This window comes from Nymphaea colorata, chromosome 1, assembly GCF_008831285.2.
Source record: "Nymphaea colorata isolate Beijing-Zhang1983 chromosome 1, ASM883128v2, whole genome shotgun sequence".
NCBI lineage: Eukaryota > Viridiplantae > Streptophyta > Magnoliopsida > Nymphaeales > Nymphaeaceae > Nymphaea > Nymphaea colorata.
This window is the reverse complement of record NC_045138.2, coordinates 17,025,342-17,047,759: the sequence shown is the minus strand read 5'-3', so window position 1 is coordinate 17,047,759 and position 22,418 is coordinate 17,025,342. Positions and strand designations below refer to the sequence as shown.

Here is a 22,418-nt window from a genome sequence, read left to right as displayed (position 1 = left end):
TGAGAATCGAAGAGCCATGGTTAACCGAACAGCCAAGAATCAGAAGGGGCAGAATATTGATTTTGCCCCTCATCATATTCTGTGAGGTGCAGTCATCCCACACATGAATAGGAAACCAGATGATCCTGACAACCAGTTGTGACAATTAAAACTATGTCTCCTATTTCATCGAATTGAACATTCAATGGGGAAAATGTTCAAAATGCGTATGACTGTTCCACCTAATAAGTATCAATAATACAGTTGCCAAATACAAAGGTCTGAATATGAACAAAAAATTACTTCATCGGCTTAGTTTATATAAAAAGAGAAAGAGAGAATGGTGACTTTAGCTAGCCTACAATGGCCATCTGATCCATCAACATGAACAGTTAAAAGAAAAACAAAAAGAAAAAAATGTAAATTAATAATAAATGATGAAAATATTCATCACTATTTTCGCTTTGTTTTTTTCTCAAGTGTATCTCACAGCCTTCATGCATGAATAACTATGAATAACATGAGTAGCTATTCAATATTCTTATATATATATATATATATATATATATATATATATATATATATATATATATATACACACATCTCGAAACCCATAATTCAACTAACCCACACTTAATCCTGTCCCACATGAACTAGAAAATAAGCCGACTTAGCTACCCAAAGTAGTGCGGCTTACTCACAATGGCCATCTAATCCATCAAGATAAACAGTTGAAAGATAAACAAAAAGAAAAAAATGTGAATTAATAATAAATGATAAAAAATATTCATCAGTATTTTTCTCTTTGTTTATTTCTCAACTCTATATCACAGCCTTCATGAATGAGTAACTATGAATAACTTGAGTAGCCATTCAATTTTCTTATATATATATATCACACACACACACACATATCTCGAAACCCACAATTCAACTAACCCACACTTAATCCTGTCCCGCATGAACTAGAAAATAAGCCGACTTAGGTTAAATTTATTGAAAAATAAACTTAATGGACGTCACCAGGCACATATAATATTGCCATGATTTAGCACAATGACACTTGACTACATTGAGGCAGCCTCAATCTTGCATTCCAGAGGATAATGTTATTATATAAGATATACAACACTCTAAGACATCAGCAACTTCAGATCTACGCCCAAATTTCAGTACATCTGATACTTTAGTTGAAGCCGGAGAAAACGGACGGCCACCTTTTTCGTTTATGCGAAGTACGAGGAAGGGAGAGACTTCGAGGAGCTAGGAAGAAGGGCCACAGAAATCCTATAAGCAAGCAGAAGCCGAGGTCCCATATAGAAATATTTGAATGCCGAAGGTAAGCACTGTTCCTATCTACGGCGACCACATGACAGAGGAAGAAAATAAATCTTCAGGGTCATCAACAAAGCCAACGTGTTCCTTCCTGCAGAAAATTGTAGCCCAAAGCAGCACAAGCCGGAATTGTTCCATGATGTAAACGGAGATCCGCTACAGCAGGGAGACAAGAAAAGCTGATGCTTGAAATGCCAAAGGCAGACGCTCGAGTAGCCACGATGTACATCCACTAGAAGAGAAAGACAGGACGGAGGCAGATGCAAAGCAGCCTTCATATTCTCAAATCAGTAGAACTGCATCGCTAAGTCACTGGGTAAGCGCAAAAGAAATTAAAATTTCTTTGCCAAAAGGTTGGACATCTAGTTAGATGAAGTCACCCAGAAACCGAGCTCTGGTCATGTCGATGAGTGACAGGCCAGAAAACCAGAAGAAACAATGGGTAGTAGACGATGAGAAGCAGTAGCAGAAATCCGTGTAAGAGAGTAGAGGTTCCAGACGATGTCGATTATCCAAAGCCACACCTCAGAACAACAGAAAGTTGCAAATCTGAGTTAATTTCTCACAAAGTCCTAACCCTAATGACTAAATTATCAATAGACTTACCATGCAACATGAAGATTAGGAAAAGCTATAAATGTAAAGAAGGCAGTTAAGTGAGAAACATAACCTATTCAAATGTTAGCAGCCAAGCCTCTCCTCACCAACAAGGAGTTTGAAAGCATCATTACCAGCAAAGCAGTTTGCAGAAGCCAGTAAGTAATCACATTGTAATTTAGCTCCCAATGTTCAATGCAAAGTGTCAATACCAGCAAAGCAGTTTGAAGAAGCCAGTAACTAATCACATCCAAGCATAATTTAGCTCCCAATGTTCAATCGAGCAGACAATATAAGCAAAGTATTTCCGACCAAAACTTTCCATCCTTCAAACCCATCAATGGAACACACTTAACTTCTTGACCATTTTGCAGCCCAGTTATCCTCAGCTCCTACTGCGGCGCTGATCCCTAAAGCAGGACATTTTTATCAGTAACGAAAGATTAATAAAATCCATTAAACAATAACCATTATTTTTCTCACCAGAAAAATCAGCTATAAACAAGCAACGAAGTCTGAAGGTCACTCAGAAAAGTATTTACCCATTTGCATAAGGTGAGTCTTCACGGGTTCGGCGATAATCTGGTGACCTACTGTCGCTACGGTGGGGACGAGGTGATAAACTCCTGTTGCGTGGAGAACGTTTCCCACGTGGGCTATAACTCCTGCCATAAATTGTTTCATGTTACAAGGGAACTTGAATTTCAATGTGTGTCACAAAATTGTAATTGAGAGGGCAGACTTTTAGGCAGCTCAGTGTATGCTTACAGCCTCATCGGCATGCACACACGTGTGTGTGTGTGTGTGCATTTCATCAGGCAGATTTGAACTCTCCTATATATATATATATAATCCATAAAATAAACAAGCGCAGAATATTGTTTTCTGTTGTCTACTAACTACAATTTCCGAATTCCAATAAAGGAGTATGCTGGGAGGTAGCTTCTCCAATTTCCAAATTAATATTCCCTTGTAGCTTCCAAAGAAAAACAATGTGTTCAGAAGGAGAACTGTACAACATCGCACCAAATGCATCACATTCGATTGGCATGGACTATGTCACATAGGTACGGGTAGTAAACAATTTTAAAAAATCATGGTAGTACGGAAAACAACAGTGTGTCTGTCTATACACATCACATTATTAACACAATCTTTAATAATTTCTTAATTTCTTTCATAATTTCTACGTATAATCTCATAATGCATAAATAAACTAACAAAAATATAGCTAAAATGTAAGAAAAAAACGGAAAAAAAAAATAGTTTGGATCAGTTCCAACCCAAAACTGATCCAAACGTACCACTGCTGGACACCGCCGTACCGGTACCGGCATACCGCTGTCCTGGTACTGGTATGTGGGCATATCCCTGTCCCACTGTGACATAGGTCATGGACAACGAATTAAGAAAAACAATTCACAACTCAAAGTATGCAGACCTCCATAGCATGAACATAACCACGAGAAAAATAGAGAACATAGCAGACATGAGTAGGGCCATAGGCATTCTTTAGGACATGTCTGCATCATAGTTGAAAAGTTTGAGATAGAGTTCCTCAAGGCCTTTGCAACAGATTCTTAAGAAACACCATACATTTTACAAGTTAAATTGCCACGACACCCTCCAACATGTGGCAATGAGTGCACATCTGAGGCAGAATTCTTGCCTCATGTGTACTTCACCATTAAAACAGTTGCTTAGTTCTCCCTAGAAAATCAGATTAACACAGAAAATAAAATGGAATTGCCTTCTTCATTTCAGCTGTCAGTGTACCAACAACTCAACTCTCGAAGATCTGCAATATATTTGCAGTTAGATCACCCAAGGACAAAAATAGTATATGGTAAAATTGCAGATGAAAGCAATGACAATTGCTAGGCAACATAGTTGCAATCAAAAAGTTCCAAACCCACTACAACGTGCACAATGTTGGTGCTGGATATGAAAATATGGCACAGACAGAGGCAGACCTGCGTCCATAACTTGGGCTACGGCGATATCGTGGACTAGGACTCCGACGCCGACCACTCCCCACTCCACCAGAACCAACACGCAACCTGCATTCTCGAGCAAAATGTCCAGGCTCCCCACACTCATAGCATTTCATGTCATCTCCACCTCGGCCACGACCACGTCCACCACCACCACGTCCACCTCCACCGCCCTTGGAATTGTGTGAGAGCTCAACACGCCAACCATTTTTTCCTGTCATCAGTCAGCCACATATAAATAACAATAACAGTGGTCTACAACAAAAACTTCACACTGTATTGAAAATCCAGTAAACTAATAATGAAGTAGCCAATTAGTAAAGGAAAGAAACTGAGACGAGATACGTTGTGAAGATACCATCCAAGGCACGGATAGCATCCAATGCATCCCTATGGTCATCAAACTCAACAAACGCATAGCCAGGAGGTCTTCGAGCAACCCAAATACTGCAATTAAGTTTAACTTCTCACATTAGAATAAAATGCACACAACGAAAGGGTCAATTAACTTTAGTATTGACTAATTAAATACCACAGCAGGATATATCAAATGTCAGTAACATAAAATACACTTTAGCAGCAACATAGTAGGCATTAGCATGAATAAATAGTGACTTTCATGAATTAAGTTTACTGTAATTGTTCAAGCATGCCCCAACAGATTCTGCAAGAAGTTTCATGTAAAGAAATTTGGTCAGTACATGCTCAAAGTACACGCTCAAAAATAATAAAAAAGTTAGTGCCCAAAGAATAAACAAGATTAGTGATACTTGGCAATTCCAGCAACAGACTTCCAATGGGTCCTTCGATTCTCTTCAGGTTAAAAGTAAAAAACATCAAAAGACAGCATTGAAAGCATATAAATGCACAACATCATGAGAACAAATGGAATAACATCCCAGCATGATAAGTGTAGTTGTTTTTTCCAAAAAGAAATGTTGTACTTACCATCTTCAAAACAATAGAACTTGGGAAACATCAATATTCATACATGTTGTTAAAAGTTTGACACCATTTTCTGGAAAGAATAAAACCAGCTACTTTCTCTATGTACAAAATAAACGGGACAATGGTCATGCGCACATAAGCACATCAACATAGATGGGCCTTCTTTAAGGCAAGCAAACCCCGCATTTTTACCTGAAAAAGGACGAATCAAAATAATGTTGCGTCAAGGCAAATAAACAAAAATACACACCTTCTCAACACACCATATGCTCGAAATTCATCTTCCAAATCACGCTCAGAAGCTCGCGGGTCCAGGTTTCCAACATATACACGAGACATTGTGAAAAAACCTGTTCCAAGTATTCCACCAGCTATAAATTTCAAAAGTACCCAAAACCAACATATCTGAGAAGTAAAACAAAACGCAGAGAATGAAGATGGACACGTATAAAAAATAATAAAATCCTCAAAACATCCGACCACTTCCATCGACCACGAGCTGCCGCCTAACCTAAAATCCCGGTCGTTATATCACTCTCCTCCACAAGGTGTGGACATCAAAGCTCCTCGATCACAGAAAAACCAAAAAGCCGCTCACAAAGATCAAAGGCAGTTCCTCAAAATCGTACATAAATTACAGTAGACCTTCCTCGACCTTCACTCGCCAACCCCCGTCAAAAACGAAGGAGTCGAGCTACAGCGAGATAATTCGGATGCAATTATAGCAGAAACGAAGACAAAGATAAACCAGCTGAAAAGAAAGACCGAGAAGGAAAAAAAAACAGAGGCAAATTAGAATGAAGGACCGAGGAAAGAGAGGGAAAAGAACTTCAAGAGAAACAAACAATGACCAAATAGAAGAAAGAGAGAAAATAAAGGAACGATTGGAAGGATTAGATACTTACAGAGGACAAACAAGATGAATGGAAGAAGGGAAATTGACGACCCGATTCGTCTTTTTCCTCCGTCAAGAGAGTTTCAGAGAACCACGCACTCAGAAACCCTAAAACAAGGGCGGTGCCTCTGGGCGACGCCTTAAACCTCACACGAGTAGACTTCGTGTGAAAGAAAAAGCCCTGAAATAGAAATTTGCCACGTAGTCCGGTGGCATAGTCCGAGTCGGACGGGCGAGCCACGTATTCCGAGTCGGCCTAATTGACGAGCCGGATCTTTTGGTGTTAAAAAAAAAAAAAGAAGTCGAGCATAACGGGATCCGCTAAGGAGAGCGAAGAATGATCCGATCCGATCCGATAGATCGTTTAGATTTTCGAACCTGATAATATGTATCATATTGGTGTATAATGGTTAAAAAAATACCTTTAAGAAAAAAGAAAATTTTTAAGAAAAACAAAAACAAAGATAAAAAATAAAAATTTATAAAGAACATATCTTTTTAAATAATTACTAAAATGTCTACATACTCATAAAGCTGGGGGTGAGAGCTCTCTGGTTGTAAGCCTCTCGCTCACCTGGAATCAAAATAATTAAATGGAAAGTTTTAATTTAAAATCATTAGCTTTCAACATAATCATTTTCATTAGCTAAGCTAAGAAAGCTTGTAGGCAAGAGCTCACTCTTGTCGAAAATAAAAGTCTTATGAGATATTATATTGGACTAAGGTGAGGAGTTACTGGGAAAACAACGACTAAGAGTAGCTAAATTAACATCAAAGAAGATGGCCCTTTAAGCCAAAGCAGTGGCCGAAGATGTTGTTTGGCAATAGTAACAGTATGTTAATGTTTCATGCATCTATTTCAAAAATTAACTAATTTTTAAGTTACATGCATGGGACAGTTACATAATGTTGTTCCTTAACGACCCCGAAACGAATGCTTGCTTGTTGGAACTTCATTAAGTGTACTCTATCCATTTTGCATTTCTATATATATGTATATGTTTGCATCAACATGCATGGATCTCATTGTACGCATGACTATATGCAATGGAGAGAATTCACAAAACTATGACTGAGAGGTACTAATGCAAAGAATCTAGAACCCTTTAAATAGATAACAAAATGATTAAGGGGTTTAATATATAAATAAGCATATCCTTGAGATCTAAATGTTTGGGGTCAACCAATATATAAACATAGAAATTTTATAGGACTGTGCGGGCAACTGCCCACACGAGGAACATGTGGCTCCAGCCCCTAGGCAGAGGCAGTGACCTTGATCAAAAGTTTGACTGCTGCTATTTAGCTGTGTATGAAGATAATTGTGTTTCTTTCTTCTTTTCTTCCAATTCACAACTTTGCGAGTTTGAAGCACCCACTTGTTTTGTTTCAATTTGATCAATTATGCAAAGTGTTTCAAACATTGGAAAAGGACCAGACGTAAAAGCTTGTTTTCCTTTCCTACTAGATGTTCAGAGGTAAAGTTGTTTCGCTATCAAACAACAAAAAAAGAAGAACATTCGAACACGTTAATATACTTAAATTTGAACATTCCAATCCAAATCCAACTCTAGCACCGTGCAATTAGTAAAAAAGTGTTAACAACTCGTCTTGTTCAGGTATATTTGCTTCCTATTTGTCCTCTTTTCTCTGAATAAGTTGTTGCATCGAAAAGAAATTTTCAGGTTCAACGATGGAGGCGGGCCAAGCCTGGTTGCTTCCAGCCCATCAAAGATTTCATTGGGATGGGTCAATATTATATTGGAATGACTCAAATGTTGTATGTAGTGCCCACATCAGACCTGAGTGTATGACTCAAAACACCCTTCAGCTAAAAAAATTCTGCTTTGCTCATTGCGTGCCCTTACCTACCATATAGGGGTAAACACGAGCCCGAGTTTAGTCAACTCAAGCTCGGCGCGACTAATGAAACCTCGAGGTCGAGAATATCTCAATAGAAGCAGCTAGAGCTCTACTCGGCAGTTACATGATGAGCTCAGGCTCGAGGTCGACTCGATTAAGGCTCGACAAACTCGTTTGAATAGAATTGATACTCATCGTTATGTGTTGGGCTTGAGTTCAACTCGATTAAGGCTCGACAAACTCCTAAACTCGTTTGAATATATCGATTAAGGCTCGACAAACTCGACTAAGGCTGGAGTTCGACTTGGTGGTTACGTGTTGAGCTCGAACTCAACTCGATTATTTGAACGAGTAGACCTATAAACTCGAGCTCGACTCGTTAAGCAAATAACTCGGCTCGAACTCGTTTACAAGCCAAGCTTTAACGAGTCTCAACTCGTTGTTCACCCCTACCTACCAATGCTAAAAAAACGATTATATACCCTTCATAATTGTCAATGCAATCAAAGGCGACCTAAGTAAATATCAAAATTTGTTCTTTAGCAGAGACAATGATGAATCTGTAACTAAGTGCCAACAAAGACTCAAACATGGATTTTAAACCCTTCTATTTGTTGTGATTTTGAATTCGATAAAATTTGAATGAATGTCTGCTAACTTCTTAGCTGGTATGACATTGGCTAGGTTTGAAACCAAGCCTGACACGTATAAAAATATATGGACCGAACCCTAACATTCTTGGGCCGAGCAGGGCTAGATCTTGCTCCACAAAATGCAATTTTGGTGAACAAGGTTTGTTAGATATATAATTTCTTCGAGGTTTTCCTTAATATCTCTAGTTGGACGTTTCCAAGTTCCAAGAACGTGCAACAATCATCGACCATTTGTATTGGTAATCAAAAAGAGAAAGTTTTACTCAATATTAATTAAAAAGCATGACACCAAATGGACTTAGTAGACCAATATTGTGATATCTCACATCTCAATGCTCGTTTTTCTCAATTTGGATCCAAATAAAGTGGTCTCCAAGCCTGTCTGCAGACTCAACGCCACCATGATTTCATCGGTATCGTAAAAAAGTTTCAACTAGAACTTCAAAGTTCTCTCTCACATACACACACACACTTTTCAAAGTTCTTTCTCTCTCATGCTCACACACATGCCACCATGATTAGATTGGCATGGTAAAAAAGTTTCAAATAGAACTTCAAAGTTCAATACTCTTGGGATATACACGTACAAATGTATATATGTATGTGAATATGAACACAGGTAGCCATAACATACAAAATCTATATGTGTATAAGAAAACAACTAGTAACTGAACTCTTATCTATCAGACTTTGATATGAATCATTTATGCTATCAATGTTATGGAAATCGGACTAGAGATATTAAATTAGAAATATAAAAGACATTTTTTTTAAATACATCATATTCGTATTCAACTTTTGGATTTACCATCTCAATCAAATCTGAATCCAACATTTATTTTTCACATTTAGTTCCTGAATCCATGCTACGCCATTAATGTCCCTGCAAATGTCGAGCGACATCAAATCCATGGATTTAAAATCTTGCGATGCGAGTTCGAGGCGTCGATGCTTGGTCGAAGAAACGACGTCGTGATCTTAATGGAACGTAGTGAAGAGGGCCAGAGGCCCATGCAGCTCTGGGATACATGAATTTGAGATCTAGACAACTTTCTCTGAAAAGTTTGTAAGATGACAAAAGGTATCTGCCCATTTTCTGCTAAGATATCTGTTGGGAGTTGTCTGCAACATCTCCTCAGATCCTGTGAGAGGACAATGGCTATCTGCCGAATTTGGTGGCAATTATTTGGGTTTCTTTCTTTTCCCAGTTAGATTGATCAAGATATATGGTCTCATGCATTTATTATAAGAGGCCAACTATAAAGAACCAACTGAAACTGGGATTCTTTTTGGGCTTCCCAGTTGCAGCTCTGAGTTTCAAGCAATTGACAGAATCATCTGCACTGATTCATTGGTTTTTCAAGTGTCCAATTTAAAATTTTAACGTTATATTTGTTACGTTATTTAACTAGACAAATTAATTATAAAAATTCGTAAGAGTTACGGGTAACGGCCGATGTTACGTTAAAGGACATTTTTGTCTTTCAAGTGTTCTTATTTAAAAACTATATATATATATATATAACAGGAAGTCTATTTAGGGAAATGACAAATCACAGCTCAGCTTTCAAAAGGAAACAAACAACCATTCGAAGGACATTCTCAAATAATTGCCTACTAAAAGAAAATATTAGTTTACGATGTAAAGTAAAACAAAAAAACCCCATTGAGAACAAAAATATGTAAATATTATACATATTTTTTATAATTTTTAAGAGCACGTTTGGACGGCACTCTAAAAAAAAGCTATTTCCAAACAATCAATTTTGTGAAAAATGTTTTTAGAAATTAGTTCGTGCCTGTTTCGAGACCAGCAAAACACATTTTCTTCTACATGTTCTGAATAATTTTGGGGGATCGGGTGATTCAATCTATTTTGAAAACTAGATTTTTTCAAAACTCAGTTTCCAAAAAACCTATTTTTGATGTCACTCAAAACACTTAAGGAACACTGTTTTAAAAGCAAAATGATGTTTGGCCTCCAAAATCCCGTTTTAGAGTGGCATCCGAACGCTACCTGTAGGTTTTTTTATTTTTTTTTTCTCAAAATTCACAATGACTTCTGGTGTTTGACGTTTGCTTCCACATCTAGCAAAAAACCAAGCACGACAACAGCCAACTGCATTTTCATATTTTCAGGGGGATGAATATGCCAATAAGCTATAAGTTGTTCATGGATATAGAAAAATTATAAAATATACGCTCTCCTTGAACCTGTCACCCATTAGCTCAGCCATGTTTCCCATTTTGGTAATTTTCGGCAGACATGGTGGCAATCCAATAGCAAGCTTCTATTTGTAAGCCTTCGGTTTCGCCCCTTCTCCCGCGTCGCTGTCGCCGCTGATTCTGCTTGCGAATCCTCGAGCATTTCTCCGAGTGCATCGCCGGATAAAATTCCGGGCGCCGGGAAGCCGTTGACATCGCTTCTTGATCGGCTGGAAACTGCTTGTCGAAGATATACCGGAAGCTCTACTCTCTCGCAGATGGCGTCGCAGTCCGGCTACGGCACGCTTCAGGCGCCCTCTGCTCCGTCCTCTTCATCCCCTCCGACCCCTCGCCGGCCACGGACTTTATCTCTCGGGCCAAGGAGAGGGGGAGATCCGCGATCGCTACTCGGAAGCCCTGGCGCGAGCTTGCAAATCGTGCGGCATTTTCGCGCCCTCTGAGCTTCGGCGAGGCGCTCGTACGGATGCAGAGGAACCTCGCCTACTTCCGCGTCAACTATGTCATGATCGTCCTCATGCTCCTCTTCCTCAGCCTCCTCTGGGCCCCTATCTCCCTTATTGTCTTCATCGTCGTTTTTGTCGCCTGGTTCTTGCTGTACTTCTTCCGCGACGAGCCTCTCGTGCTCCTCGGCCGGACGGTAGATGATCGCCTGGTGCTCGCCGTGCTGTCCGTGGTGACGATCCTCGTGCTTCTCTTGACTGACGTGACCTTGAATGTTCTGGTATCCGTCCTCCTTGGGGCTGCGATAGTTCTGATACACGCTGCGTTTAGGTCCACGGATGACCTGTTTCTCGATGAGCAGGAAGCCGCAGACGGAGGGTTGTTCTCTGTAGTCGGTTCGATGCATTCGTACTCTAGAGTATGAATGCGATGAGGTGACCCTTTCATTTGCTCTTTTTTCTCTTCATTTTCCGAGTCTTTCTGCCCCTAAAATTCTTGTTTCTTTTTTTGTTGTAACGGGACCAGTTTAGGTCGGTACTAGTTCCTTCCTATACTCTTTCTTCGGTTGTGATTTTATTTTATTTTTTATGGTTGAGAGATCTCTTTGAGAGCTCATTTGTTATTGAGTTTTTCTTCCGTTGCCGTATCTACTTGCGAGGATCACGTGAAAGGATGTAGTTGCTTTTTCCTTTTCAAGAAAAAAATCAAGGTATTTGTTCAGTTTCTCCTTCTTCTCTTTATACGTTACTGTTCTGGACTTCTCTTGGACCAAATATACTCATGGCGCCTTATGTTTCTTGCTGTTTCCTCGTGCTTGTACCCATGGCTAGTTAAATCACATTTTCCAAGTGGCCAAACACGGGCTTTTTCTTTTCTAGTGCGTAGTTGTATACGGCGAGCGTCGAAATTTTTCTAGGAGTCTATGACTGGGGTTTTTCCAATAACAGGGTTCCCTGATTTGTCAGTCTGAATTTCCACCTTTGTCGTCTACTTTTATGGGATTGGTGCTGATCATCTCATTGCTGCTGCATAGGCATGGGAAGCACGTTGCAGCAGAGTGTGGATGGAACTTCTTCCTGCTGTTCTTGGAAACAATGCCATTTTTTGAGTTCTGGCTTTGAAAGGTTGTCTTTAATCCTCGCATTCTCGTTTGATGCGGATACGGAGGAAGTGGTAAAACGCAAAAGAGCTGTGGAATTAAACTCTTGTTGAGATTTTGAACTCCTGAAAGTTTCTCATGCAAATGACGTCGAATTCCTGAGATAGTTCGAGAATCTTTATAATATGATCTTCGAAACTATTATGGAAGACATTTTCAAACCAATCAGGTGTGCAGATGACTCTGATCTTATGCTGGCCATTTTCATCTCTACTTGTGTATCTCATTGTGAAGGGAAAATGCTATAATCAGTTAAAAACTTAAAAGTGCGGATGTAAAATGGGCCTTCACTGGGCTTATCTTTTTTATTGAAGGTAATTAATCTTGTTTCCTTTCGATTTTTTATGTAATTTGAGAGCTACTACCAGCTTAGGTTGGCTTGGCTGCCTCTTGCTGCAGAAAGTTTTAGTTTCTGATTTACAATATCTTTTTCATTTTGCTTGTTTGCTAGTTTTAAAACGCTTGTTCCGTAGAGAAAGAGAGGTCGGAGTCGAAAAGTGAAATGCTCAGCCGTGCTCTCGTAATTTCATTAGAATATAGTAGCAAGAGGAGAATACTCGTTTTGTGATTTGAACAAAAAGCAGACGTGATTTAACAAGGCTCTTTCTTCAAGAGTAAGCTTTCCGCTTCGTGTCATTTCTTCCACCTCTGTGACCGCGGATTCTACCCGTGATCCCTCAACGGTTCCTCCGTCGCCGTTGGCTGGAGAAGGTCCTTCCTATAGCCGGAAATCGTGGGCAGCCCTAGCGATAGGCCGCTAGCCGTTCTTCACATCAAATACCCAGATCGTAGATTCCTCTCTCTCTCTCTCTCTTGGCGATGGCATCGTCCGGCTACGGGACGCTTCCGTCATCCTCTGCCCCATACTCTTCCTCCCCCTCAGCCGCTACGACGGCCGCGGACTTCGTCTCTCGGGCCAAAGAGAGGGGTAGATCAGTCATGGCCACACGGAAACCATGGCGCGAGCTCGTGAATCTGACGGCGTTCTCCCGCCCGTTGAGCTTCGGCGAAGCATTCGCACGGATCCAGAGGAATCTCTCCTACTTCCGCGTCAACTACGCCATGATCTTCCTCCTGATCCTCTTCCTCAGCCTCCTCTGGCACCCAATCTCTCTCATCGTCTTCATCGTCGTCTTCGTCGCCTGGTTCTTGCTGTACTTCTTCCGCGACGACCCGCTTGTGCTCCTAGGCCGGACTCTGGATGACCGTGTGGTGCTCGCCGTCCTCTCTGTTGTGACGATTGTTGCTCTGCTCTTGACGAAAGTGACTTTGAACGTGCTGGTCTCCCTTCTTATCGGGGCTGCGGTTGTTCTGGTACATGCGGCGTTCAGGTCGACGGATGACCATTTTCTGGACGAGCAGGAGGCTGCAGGCGGAGGTTTGTTATCTGTAGTCGGTTCGATGCATACGTACAGTAGAGTTTGATTTCTCTAAGATGTCTTCCGCCACAAACCTCTTCCCCCTCCCCCTCCTCCCCTTTCCCCTCTTTCCAACCCTAAATTCGTATGTTGGTGTAATTGAACCAGTTTAAAATGTAACTTAGTTTCATTTCTTTCCCTTTTTTCGTCCGTTCCTTATGCTTCCATTTTGATTTTGTTGGTTTTTTGAGGATCTACTCTGGTTGTCACTTGACATTGTATTTTTTCTTTGGGTGCGTTATGTGTGTAACATGGCATAAAGAAGCGTCTGCTTGTCTTTTTGTTTGAGGGAAATCAATGTATTATTTCTTTCCTCCCTCTTGCACAAGTTGCGTTCCGTAATCCTTCCTTGTTTCTTAATTCTTTTGTTGCTTTTCTCCCTCTTGTTATGCGAGAGAATACTTTATATGGTGTTTCATGGGCCAAGTCGCGTTATGTGAAATATGTTACAAATTTTCATGAGATCGAACTGTCTTTCCTTGATGAATCGTTGTGAACAAGTTCTTGAGAATTTACTCAGTCCGTCTCTCAATTGGGCTCCATCAGTAGGCACCTTCCCGGAACTACCTGAGGGCAAAATTTTAATTGGTTGTTGTAATTTTGTAGGACGGTTACTCTTCATTTTATTTCGCAGCATGTGCTTTTGTTTTGCATGACATTGACATTTTTCTTGGGTGTTTAATGATACACTAGAGTGTAGGTTTCTTGCATCGTGAAACATTGCCTTTCGTGTCCATTCCTTGCGCTATCCTTTGATGCATCCTGTTTTCAATGTCTCTTGAAGAGGGACGCGTTAAATAAGGTTGAGAATGAATCATCGTTTTGTCCTAAAAAATAGGATACGTATATGGAGAAAGAGTATGCCAGGGCTATCTCGGGACCATAAAGTTATGGAATGACGGTAAGTTTTTTTACTTAAGAAAAGGAATTTGTTGTCTAAAGATAACGAATAACTATTTGGTGTAATCTTGAAATTATACTTTACGTGTTCTCAGGCAGATTAAGTTGAGCACAATCATGCAATAATTTGCTGCTGGACAGTTCAAAATTATATAGAATGAGTGGCTACTTTTGTTATCCAGGTAACGATATTTGGACAGTTGTGTGACTCGTGTGCAGCATGACCATGTAAAGTGGCTAATTCTGTTAGTCAGGAGATGACATTTATAAGCTAATATTGGAGAACAGTAGTACACCTAAAATCAGTGGTTAGATTATCTATTGAACTTTTAGACGATCTATTTTTTGAACATAAATATCTAAATCATTTACATGAGAGCCATTTCCGCAATCTTCAGAGTTCAAGAGATACTGCAGTTTTTTATTACTCAGAGCAAGGTCCACAGATGGAAAAATGATCACTGTGTGTGTTGACATGACTTTCCAAGTTCAGATTAAAGTGAATACTAGCTGTGGACTAGATGGATATTTTAGAGGCACATATTTATCTGATTTTTATCTTTACCATGTAGATGAGGCTACAGTAGAAAAAAGAAGTAAACGGTTATACAAGATGACTTTATTAGGTTGCAGGTAGGAGGCAAGGTTATTAAGGTTTCACTGATCTGGCGACTCAAAAATTGCTAATTGATAACCGATATATTTTCCCGAATATTTGCTTTCATAAGCCTGACAAACTAAAACTATGATGTGACTAAAGGTAGCTCATTATTTTTTTGGATTGAGATAAAACTTAGTTACCGGAGTTGTAATAGGATGTTGGTTTGGGGTGGTATGGCAAACAGCAAGTATTACAGAAAATCCATGAAAGAGTTGAGGCAGGGTCAGTGAACTGCATTAGCGAATCAATAATATGCAGGAAGTCATCCACAGAACACAGTTAGAAGCAAACATTGGCTTTATAGAGACAAAGCCCGCACCAATAAGCCAGGGAAGGGAAATGATGAGTGTTGAAGCTGGCATGCTGAGTTCAAGAAAGAGCATGGAAGTCGACCGTTCAATGGAGGTTCATTTGTTAAAAGTTGAGATATCATTCTTCTTGGCATGCTTTTGCATGCCTGTGAGGAGTAACAAGAGGGGAACATATGGTACTGCAACTGCATTTCCTCTGTAAAGCAGAAATCTTGGAACTTTGTCATGTGGATCTGATATGCCTGGACTTGTTACGGCCACAAGCATGTCCTGATAATCTAATAATGGAATGCCTTTGTGTGCTAGCTAGTGGTCCTATGTATGATGTGCATATACTACACTGCTGGTAGTCAACCTTTTTTCCCTGCAAAGGAGCAAAAAAAGGGAAAACTGGAAAGATTCATTGCTTCACGTGAAATTATTATTTTCCATCTTTTGCAGGATGTAGTGAATCATCTTGTAGGATGTGCGTTAATCATACTTTTCTTTTGCCTGCATTAGTTTCCAGAATCCTGTTTGCTTAAGGTTACAGAATGAAGCAGTTTTGCAGCAAATTCTGTATTCTGGATTTCTTATGATAGAAACTGCAAGAATGAAACTCTGCATTGCATCTGATGCCCCACAAGCTTCCATCGGTGGTGAGCAAGATGTTTGTTTTTCCAGTAAAAAAACAGCAGTAAAGCTCTTACTTTTCCTGAGTTCATATAGCAGTTCGCGCGTTAAAGAAACCGACGTTAAGTGGACACTGTACCCTATGAAATCCTTCTCTTTGTTCATATGTTCATAATTTTAGTGCTAGGAATCTAGCAAAAAGGGGTTACATGTTCTCAATTTTATCATATGGGCCCTGCTGAAATGCTGGGTTTTGGTACTTTGTTCGCTTTCTGCCATGCATGATGTTCATCCACGAGTCACGGTGTTTAACTACCATGATTGTTGGTTCCTGTATGTTCACATGGGAATGATGATGGAGCCACTCTTGAAGGCTCTTCTTCCTCCCATCAAATTTGATGGGTTTCTTGACAGCAGGAGGGGCACATCACTGCCCCTCTGATTAGGGTCCATTTTTTTTGGCTGTCAATGGTACGTTACAGCGAGATGTTGGCTGGTGTGGTACTGTTGTGGCTTAGTTGGCATGTGTCTTTTAGCACCCTAGTCTTCATAATTCATTCACCACTTCTGAACATGTTCTTGGCAGTCTTGTCTTTCCCCTTCTTATGGAAACAGCTTAGCATCTTCTACTTTTCAGGCCCACTATGGTATTATTTGAATGCTCCCCACTGGTAGGGATGGTAAACGTGATCCCGAAAAGAAGAGCGCTGAACGTGTTAACTGCTCATGGAGGGCGGTTGATATGCCTGAAAAATATTAAAAATATTTCGGATTGTACTTGATGATGCAAGGTTCAACACACCCGTCCCCCAAGAAAAAAGGAAAATAAATAAGTAAATATTTGCATCGGATCCTGCAATATAAGCTCTTTGAAGGAAATAAACCGACTTCGTTGGAAACTTGGAATGGACCAGTTAACTCGTAGAGGTTTGTCATGCATTTTTTTCATTTAAGTTGTTACATTAAACCCATTTATCGTATAGCAATGTTGCCTCTCTAATCAATTCCATAATTCGGTAAAACTAATAAGAAAGAGCACCCCGGAGCCAGGAGTGCCTTTCCAGGCACCAGTGACAAAGACTCCTCTCTTGACGTATGCTTCTTGATTCTCTTTGGCCAACTTTGTGTCTCTCAGTAGTACTTGAATTTAAAGGCTACATCGTCAGCACTGCTGAAACCTGAAACAAAATGACAATTTGTCAAATAATGGCAAGTTGCATCTGTGTTAAATGGACGCCAAAAAATTATTCTTTCCTCGGAAGAGTCCAAACCACCAAGAATTTTAGGCGCACGAACCTGTTAATTAGTAGTTAGAGAGGTGTCTATGTTCATCATGCCCTTTGCAAGCCTACCAAATAGACATCTCCTTATTGCTTTGATATTAAGTCGCATAAGGTGCCGTGAATGATGCCATACGAGCCTAGCCGATGGCTTGTTTATATAAACAAATGATCTCGTATTCAGCATGTTTTCATGAGGAGCATGGACAAACAATGAGCTACGCTGTTCGTTTACCAGCTCCAGCTACTGCATTTGTAATGTGGGTATGTAAAGAATAATATCAATTACCTCCTCTTTTGTATCTAGCCCAGGAAACTGTCCTATGTCGTGCCCCTTGATAGGGTGAAACTCATCAAGTAGACCAACAGCAAAGTCCTCCGGCTGTGCTCCACCACTCCGAATGAAATCAGCAATCTGAGAAAGCACAGAAACATCAGTTCATCAAATGGGTTGTCTAGAAAGCACTCTTTGCTTCCAAGTGACTGAGCAACTCAACAGAGTTAAGCAAAACCAATGGATGCTGAACAGTTGAAAATGGATTCTGCTGGTTAGGATGCCAACATGGCTTGACAGTTTTGGCTTCTGGAGTTGTATTCGACACCTTCATTTTCTATGGCATACTGATACTGGACTAGCTTAGATTACATCCAAGACGGCAAGATATCATCAATGAATGTTTTACATGTAATTACGTAGCCATGAAGCATATGATACAGGGGCAAGAATACATTTCCAAGATATGCTCATAAGAAGGCTACTAAAACTTCAATGCGGTAAGTAACTAGATCACCACCAAGTCAAATATGCCAGTTAAGAAAACAAAGCCGTTTGACCAACACAAGGTTTTGTCCCTTAACGAAGAATAAGAAGAGGTTAGCTAGTTAGGAATATCGAGAGAATTGTGTTCTGCTATGAATAAATGAAAGCCTACAAAAAAACCCATGTATTCAATAAAGATGCTTCATAAATTACACTCAAGTTTCAACTATCTAGTGGAAAGAGGAAGGTCTACATGATTTGCAAGAGCCATTCCACTCAATGATGCTGCCTCTACACTCGAACCCAGAAGCCAATCACCACATATTCCTGCTCGTCCATGTGGGTCAAAGATGCAAGGTAGCCCAGGCGTGTTAGTTGGAAGAGCTGCACCCCTGTAAACGCCAGCAATAGTAGGTAACTGAAGCACACTTACTGTAACGAAAAGCCAAACTTAAAACGCTCAAACAGCAACTTGCCATAGTTGAAGACGAGTGTATATAGGTTGTGGAAGGGATCCTGTAGGCAATCCCAGAGAAATCTCCACACCTCGAAGCATTTCCTTTTTAACCTTCTCTGCTGTAACATTTGGAATATTTTCCTGGTTATGACAACAAAACTGACAGTCATATTTGAGTGTTTTTTAAGTGTCAGATTTGTATGACAATTTTCAGGTTACTCAGGGGAAGGAAAAGCTATAGGATCCGATGAGAATTCCCTTAGTTACATTAATAAAGCAACAGAGAAAACACCAATCTTGTTGGTAAGATCGTTGTTAATTATTAACAAGAAAAGGAAGGCAAGAAATAGTCCAACAACCTGTGGAACTTTGTTTCGCTTCCCATATGCAGCACTGCTGAAAAACGTCCAGCATTCAGGTCGATGACTTTGCAAGGGGAATAGTTTCTTAGTGTTGTTAGCCATCCATGAAAGTGCATCATCTCCTCGAACAAATGCTCCTTCAAATGGAATGGATGAATGGCTCTGTAGTGACAAAGGTTCTTCAAATGCCGCAAGAAGAGCCCAAATTGAACTCAGTTCAAGTCTCTGCAAAACCAAGTTTCAGCCATTTAGATGCATGGCATCTATCAAAAAAGAGAACTGAAATGGAATGAAGGTTAGGACTATTTGTTCCCCAAAAGATAGCACTGTAATTGACCAGTATCTGTGTTCACCTTCATTTGTCTTGCAATAAGAGGCAGCCCAGACAAAGAGAGCAGGCGGTTTGCACATTTCCCTGTTGGAGGAACCATATGCTCAACAATCAAATGAGGAAAGCCTTAAAGAACAAGACAAACCACAGACAAACTCCAAGCCATTTGCTTCAGATTACCTGAAAAAGAAGAAAAAAGAAAATAAACAAAAGTAAGATAAACACATGCTCATACAGACACACAAAAACACACGTAAATCTCTTCCGCCTTCATGATTGCATAAACATGAGTATAAGAATGGCATCTTCTGTACAGGAGATTTCACAAAAAATAGTTTTGCACTTGATCATTCACAGAATTGGAGAAAACTCTTAATAAAAGACTATAGCTGGAAAGTTGGAAGCTCGCAATCAGGTTTACCATTATGTGCAATGACAATTGCATCAAACTGGCCTCTTGGCTTCCCGTTCTCACTTAGATGCCACATCCCATTGTATGGCTCCAATGTGCTTATCCAGCAAGGCCTTACCACACTGGCTGCAGTGCTCTGCAAAATCATTATTAGTTTAATCAAGTAAAAGAAGCAATCGTTTTTAATTTTTTTTTAATTATATTTTCAGAAGTTTAAAAGCTATTGTGAAGAAATATGGATTGAAGACAAATATTACGTTCAAGAATTGACAATGTAACATTGCATTAACATGAAAGATATCTCATGTTATATCATTGAACCCCTTAGCACATTCAATTCTCTGGAAATAAGGTATGGTGTGCAAGTGATTTGAGGCACAACAGTTCTCCTCTGTATGCTTTCTCATCAAGTTAAGACCCAATGTGATTCTATACGTAGATACGCTTGGCATTCTTAATTGTATCTTCAGAAATTCTCGTTTTGCCAATATCCTCAAACATCAAATCTATGCAATGAGCAGCACGTGGAGACATCAAAGATCAAAGGTGACTTCCAGATATCAGTATGAAATAACTGATCCACCCTTTGATGAAATTCTCATGGTAATCTTAAGATCTTGCAGACCGCTGGATATTTCCATGACTTTGGAATACAGTAAATCAGGTAGTTCTGGAATTTCTGGATTGAAGCTTTCATACAAATTCATAGAATGATAGAAGTATTCTCTTGAGAAGCAGTAAAGCACTGAGTCCCTTTATTTAAGAATTTGAAGTAACCAGATAATTTCATGACATGCAACTAACTAGTCTTACGTTACAAGAGAAGGAAATCCTGTATTTAGAGCTTTCACGACACTAACAAATAATAAGACTATTAACTATTAAGTAGCAAGAAAAATTAAGAACCTTTACAAGGAAGAGTTTGGTTCACAATAAACCTGAGAAAGAATTGAATCGGCAAGAGGGCGCATTCCATGGACTCCAACATATTTGACAGGCGTTGAAGGATATGGAATAAAACGCCCAGCTTCCAGTTCACCAATCTGCCCATTCCACTCACGAACCAGGCTTTTCTCCAACCACCCGTCGACCAATTCTCTAAAACGAGGGTCGCTTGCAGTGAAAAATTGCGCTGCATGATCAAACACCAAAGGCTGTGAATCAATCGTCCTGGTTCCCAATCTTCCTCCTAAGCCATGCATTCCCTGAAACATTGCAAGTTCAAACTAGTTAAAGGCCAAATACCAGAAGAATCATTAACATACAATAGTCACGAATTTTCGTTGTTCTTTCATCTTCGACTATGCCTTGACTACAGTGTTTTGTAGTCCTGTGCCATATCCATCTGAAAAGTGACCCTATAGCAAATAGCATCAATACTATACAACGTAAGCTAAATGTCAACAAAGCAGCTGCTCTCTAACCATCTTAAAAAACTTATTTCTACTTTACGAAGCTATAAACCACAAAATCATTGCTTTCTGAATAGTAAAACTAGTTTGAGATGGTTAGAGAACCCGGAGTCACTACCTTCGAAGATGTCTCATCAGCCAAAGAATGGACAGCCCATAAGCCTCTAAGCGGTACACCTCGAGAACAAATTCCACGAATACCCAACTCGACACTAACAATCAATTGATCTGCCAAAGCACCAAGGAGAAAAAAATGGAACGTTCTCAAGAAAACAGAAACTAACCGTATCAAAGACGGTCGACCTGATTCCTCTTTTCTCGAGCGCGAGTGCACAGACGATGCCGGAGATGCCTCCGCCGATGATGGCGACCACAGGGTCGTCAGTAATTGGGGAGGTAAAAAAAATCTGTTCCTGAGAAAACGATTTCTTGAGGATTGACTTCCTGGAGGTGCCGTAGGCGCCCCTTTTCCCCTTGCTCTTTCTGATGGGTGGTCTTCTTCCGTTTCCATTTCCAGATTTTGGGTTATCTTCCACTGCACCTCCTCGTCTGCTGGTGCCAGTGCCACTCTCCTTGCTCTGTTCAGCCTTGCTGTTGATCGCGGCGAATGGGTACCTTAATTTAGTTGGTTTGAAGGGATTTTGTGGGTGTCTGAGCTTAAAAATGGCGGGATTCAGAGTGGTTGCTATCATTTGGAAGGAAAAAGCAAGAGCTGGAGGGAGGGATCGCGTTTATCACATGCAACACGAAGGAGCCCTCGAGAAGAAGAGCGTGGGTTGCTTGCATGCAAATGGCAGCTTATCCTGTTGATAGTCAGTCGTTTTGGAATTTGGAGAGAGGTGGGAAATAGGGCTGGTAAGGAGCCGAGTCGAAGGACTCATAGCTGTACAATATTAGCTTAACTCGATAGGACGAATTCTCGACCTCGACTGGGGTCAAGTCCACTCGACTAATATATTGCTCAACTCGAGCTCGGCTTAAGCTCGAGTCAAGTTAATTCAATAGTTCTTGTTTAAGCTCGATCTCGACTCGTTTACATATTTTTTTATAATTTTAAATTTAAAAATGAAAAAAATATAACTAGATTAAACAAGTTTACTTGAGTTTAAGCGACTCGAGTATAACTCGAACTCAAATTCAACTCAAACCAATAAAGTGGGTGGACCTCGCACTAGATCTGGATTAGCCTTAAAGTATGCCAAGATTTATTCTAATCCAACTTGAATCTTGATAAGCGAGACAACTGTAATGTCTCCGGACCCAACTTGTGATTTTAAACCTAAATTAACATATTACAAATATTACAAATAAAATGAAGCTGAGTTTAAGTTTATTAATTTTTCTATTTTAATAAACTCCATTGCAACCTAATCACAAGCCAGATTCGACACAATTTTAACCAATCATACTCC

The 22,418-nt window shown here is 40.0% G+C and overlaps 3 protein-coding genes and 1 pseudogene across 5 annotated transcripts; 2 read left to right on the top strand and 2 right to left on the bottom strand.

Annotated features, from left to right (window-relative positions):
- Positions 1-945: 945 nt before the first annotated feature.
- Positions 946-5,903, bottom strand: LOC116263381 (serine/arginine-rich splicing factor RSZ21A-like). 3 transcript variants are annotated; one of them, XM_031643127.2, is made up of 6 exons: positions 5,759-5,903; positions 5,104-5,203; positions 4,264-4,352; positions 3,885-4,119; positions 2,454-2,576; positions 946-2,321 (listed from the first exon to the last, which is right to left on the bottom strand). In XM_031643127.2, exons 2-6 carry the CDS (start codon positions 5,190-5,192, stop codon positions 2,297-2,299), a joined length of 561 nt encoding a protein of 186 aa, XP_031498987.2. In that variant the 5' UTR covers positions 5,193-5,203; positions 5,759-5,903; the 3' UTR covers positions 946-2,296. The 3 variants fall into 3 exon arrangements, with proteins under 3 accessions (XP_031498987.2, XP_049935725.1, XP_031498969.1); XM_050079768.1 differs by lacking the exon at positions 5,759-5,903 and adding an exon at positions 5,334-5,709; XM_031643109.2 differs by lacking the exon at positions 5,759-5,903 and adding an exon at positions 5,365-5,709.
- A 4,514-nt stretch (positions 5,904-10,417) lies between these two features.
- LOC116245849 (PRA1 family protein F2-like) lies at positions 10,418-12,421 on the top strand (annotated as a pseudogene).
- A 135-nt stretch (positions 12,422-12,556) lies between these two features.
- LOC116245848 (PRA1 family protein E-like) lies at positions 12,557-13,822 on the top strand. Its single transcript, XM_031617427.2, has one exon. The coding sequence runs from the start codon at positions 12,910-12,912 to the stop codon at positions 13,513-13,515; it is 606 nt and encodes a 201-aa protein (XP_031473287.1). The 5' UTR covers positions 12,557-12,909; the 3' UTR covers positions 13,516-13,822.
- A 3,031-nt stretch (positions 13,823-16,853) lies between these two features.
- Positions 16,854-21,861, bottom strand: LOC116248312 (uncharacterized). The gene is made up of 9 exons (XM_031621077.2): positions 21,291-21,861; positions 20,533-20,799; positions 19,604-19,730; positions 19,205-19,266; positions 18,849-19,076; positions 18,509-18,630; positions 18,286-18,424; positions 17,562-17,687; positions 16,854-17,170 (listed from the first exon to the last, which is right to left on the bottom strand). The coding sequence occupies exons 1-9, from the start codon at positions 21,696-21,698 to the stop codon at positions 17,147-17,149; spliced, it is 1,503 nt and encodes a 500-aa protein (XP_031476937.1). The 5' UTR covers positions 21,699-21,861; the 3' UTR covers positions 16,854-17,146.
- Between the last annotated feature and the right edge of the window lie 557 nt (positions 21,862-22,418).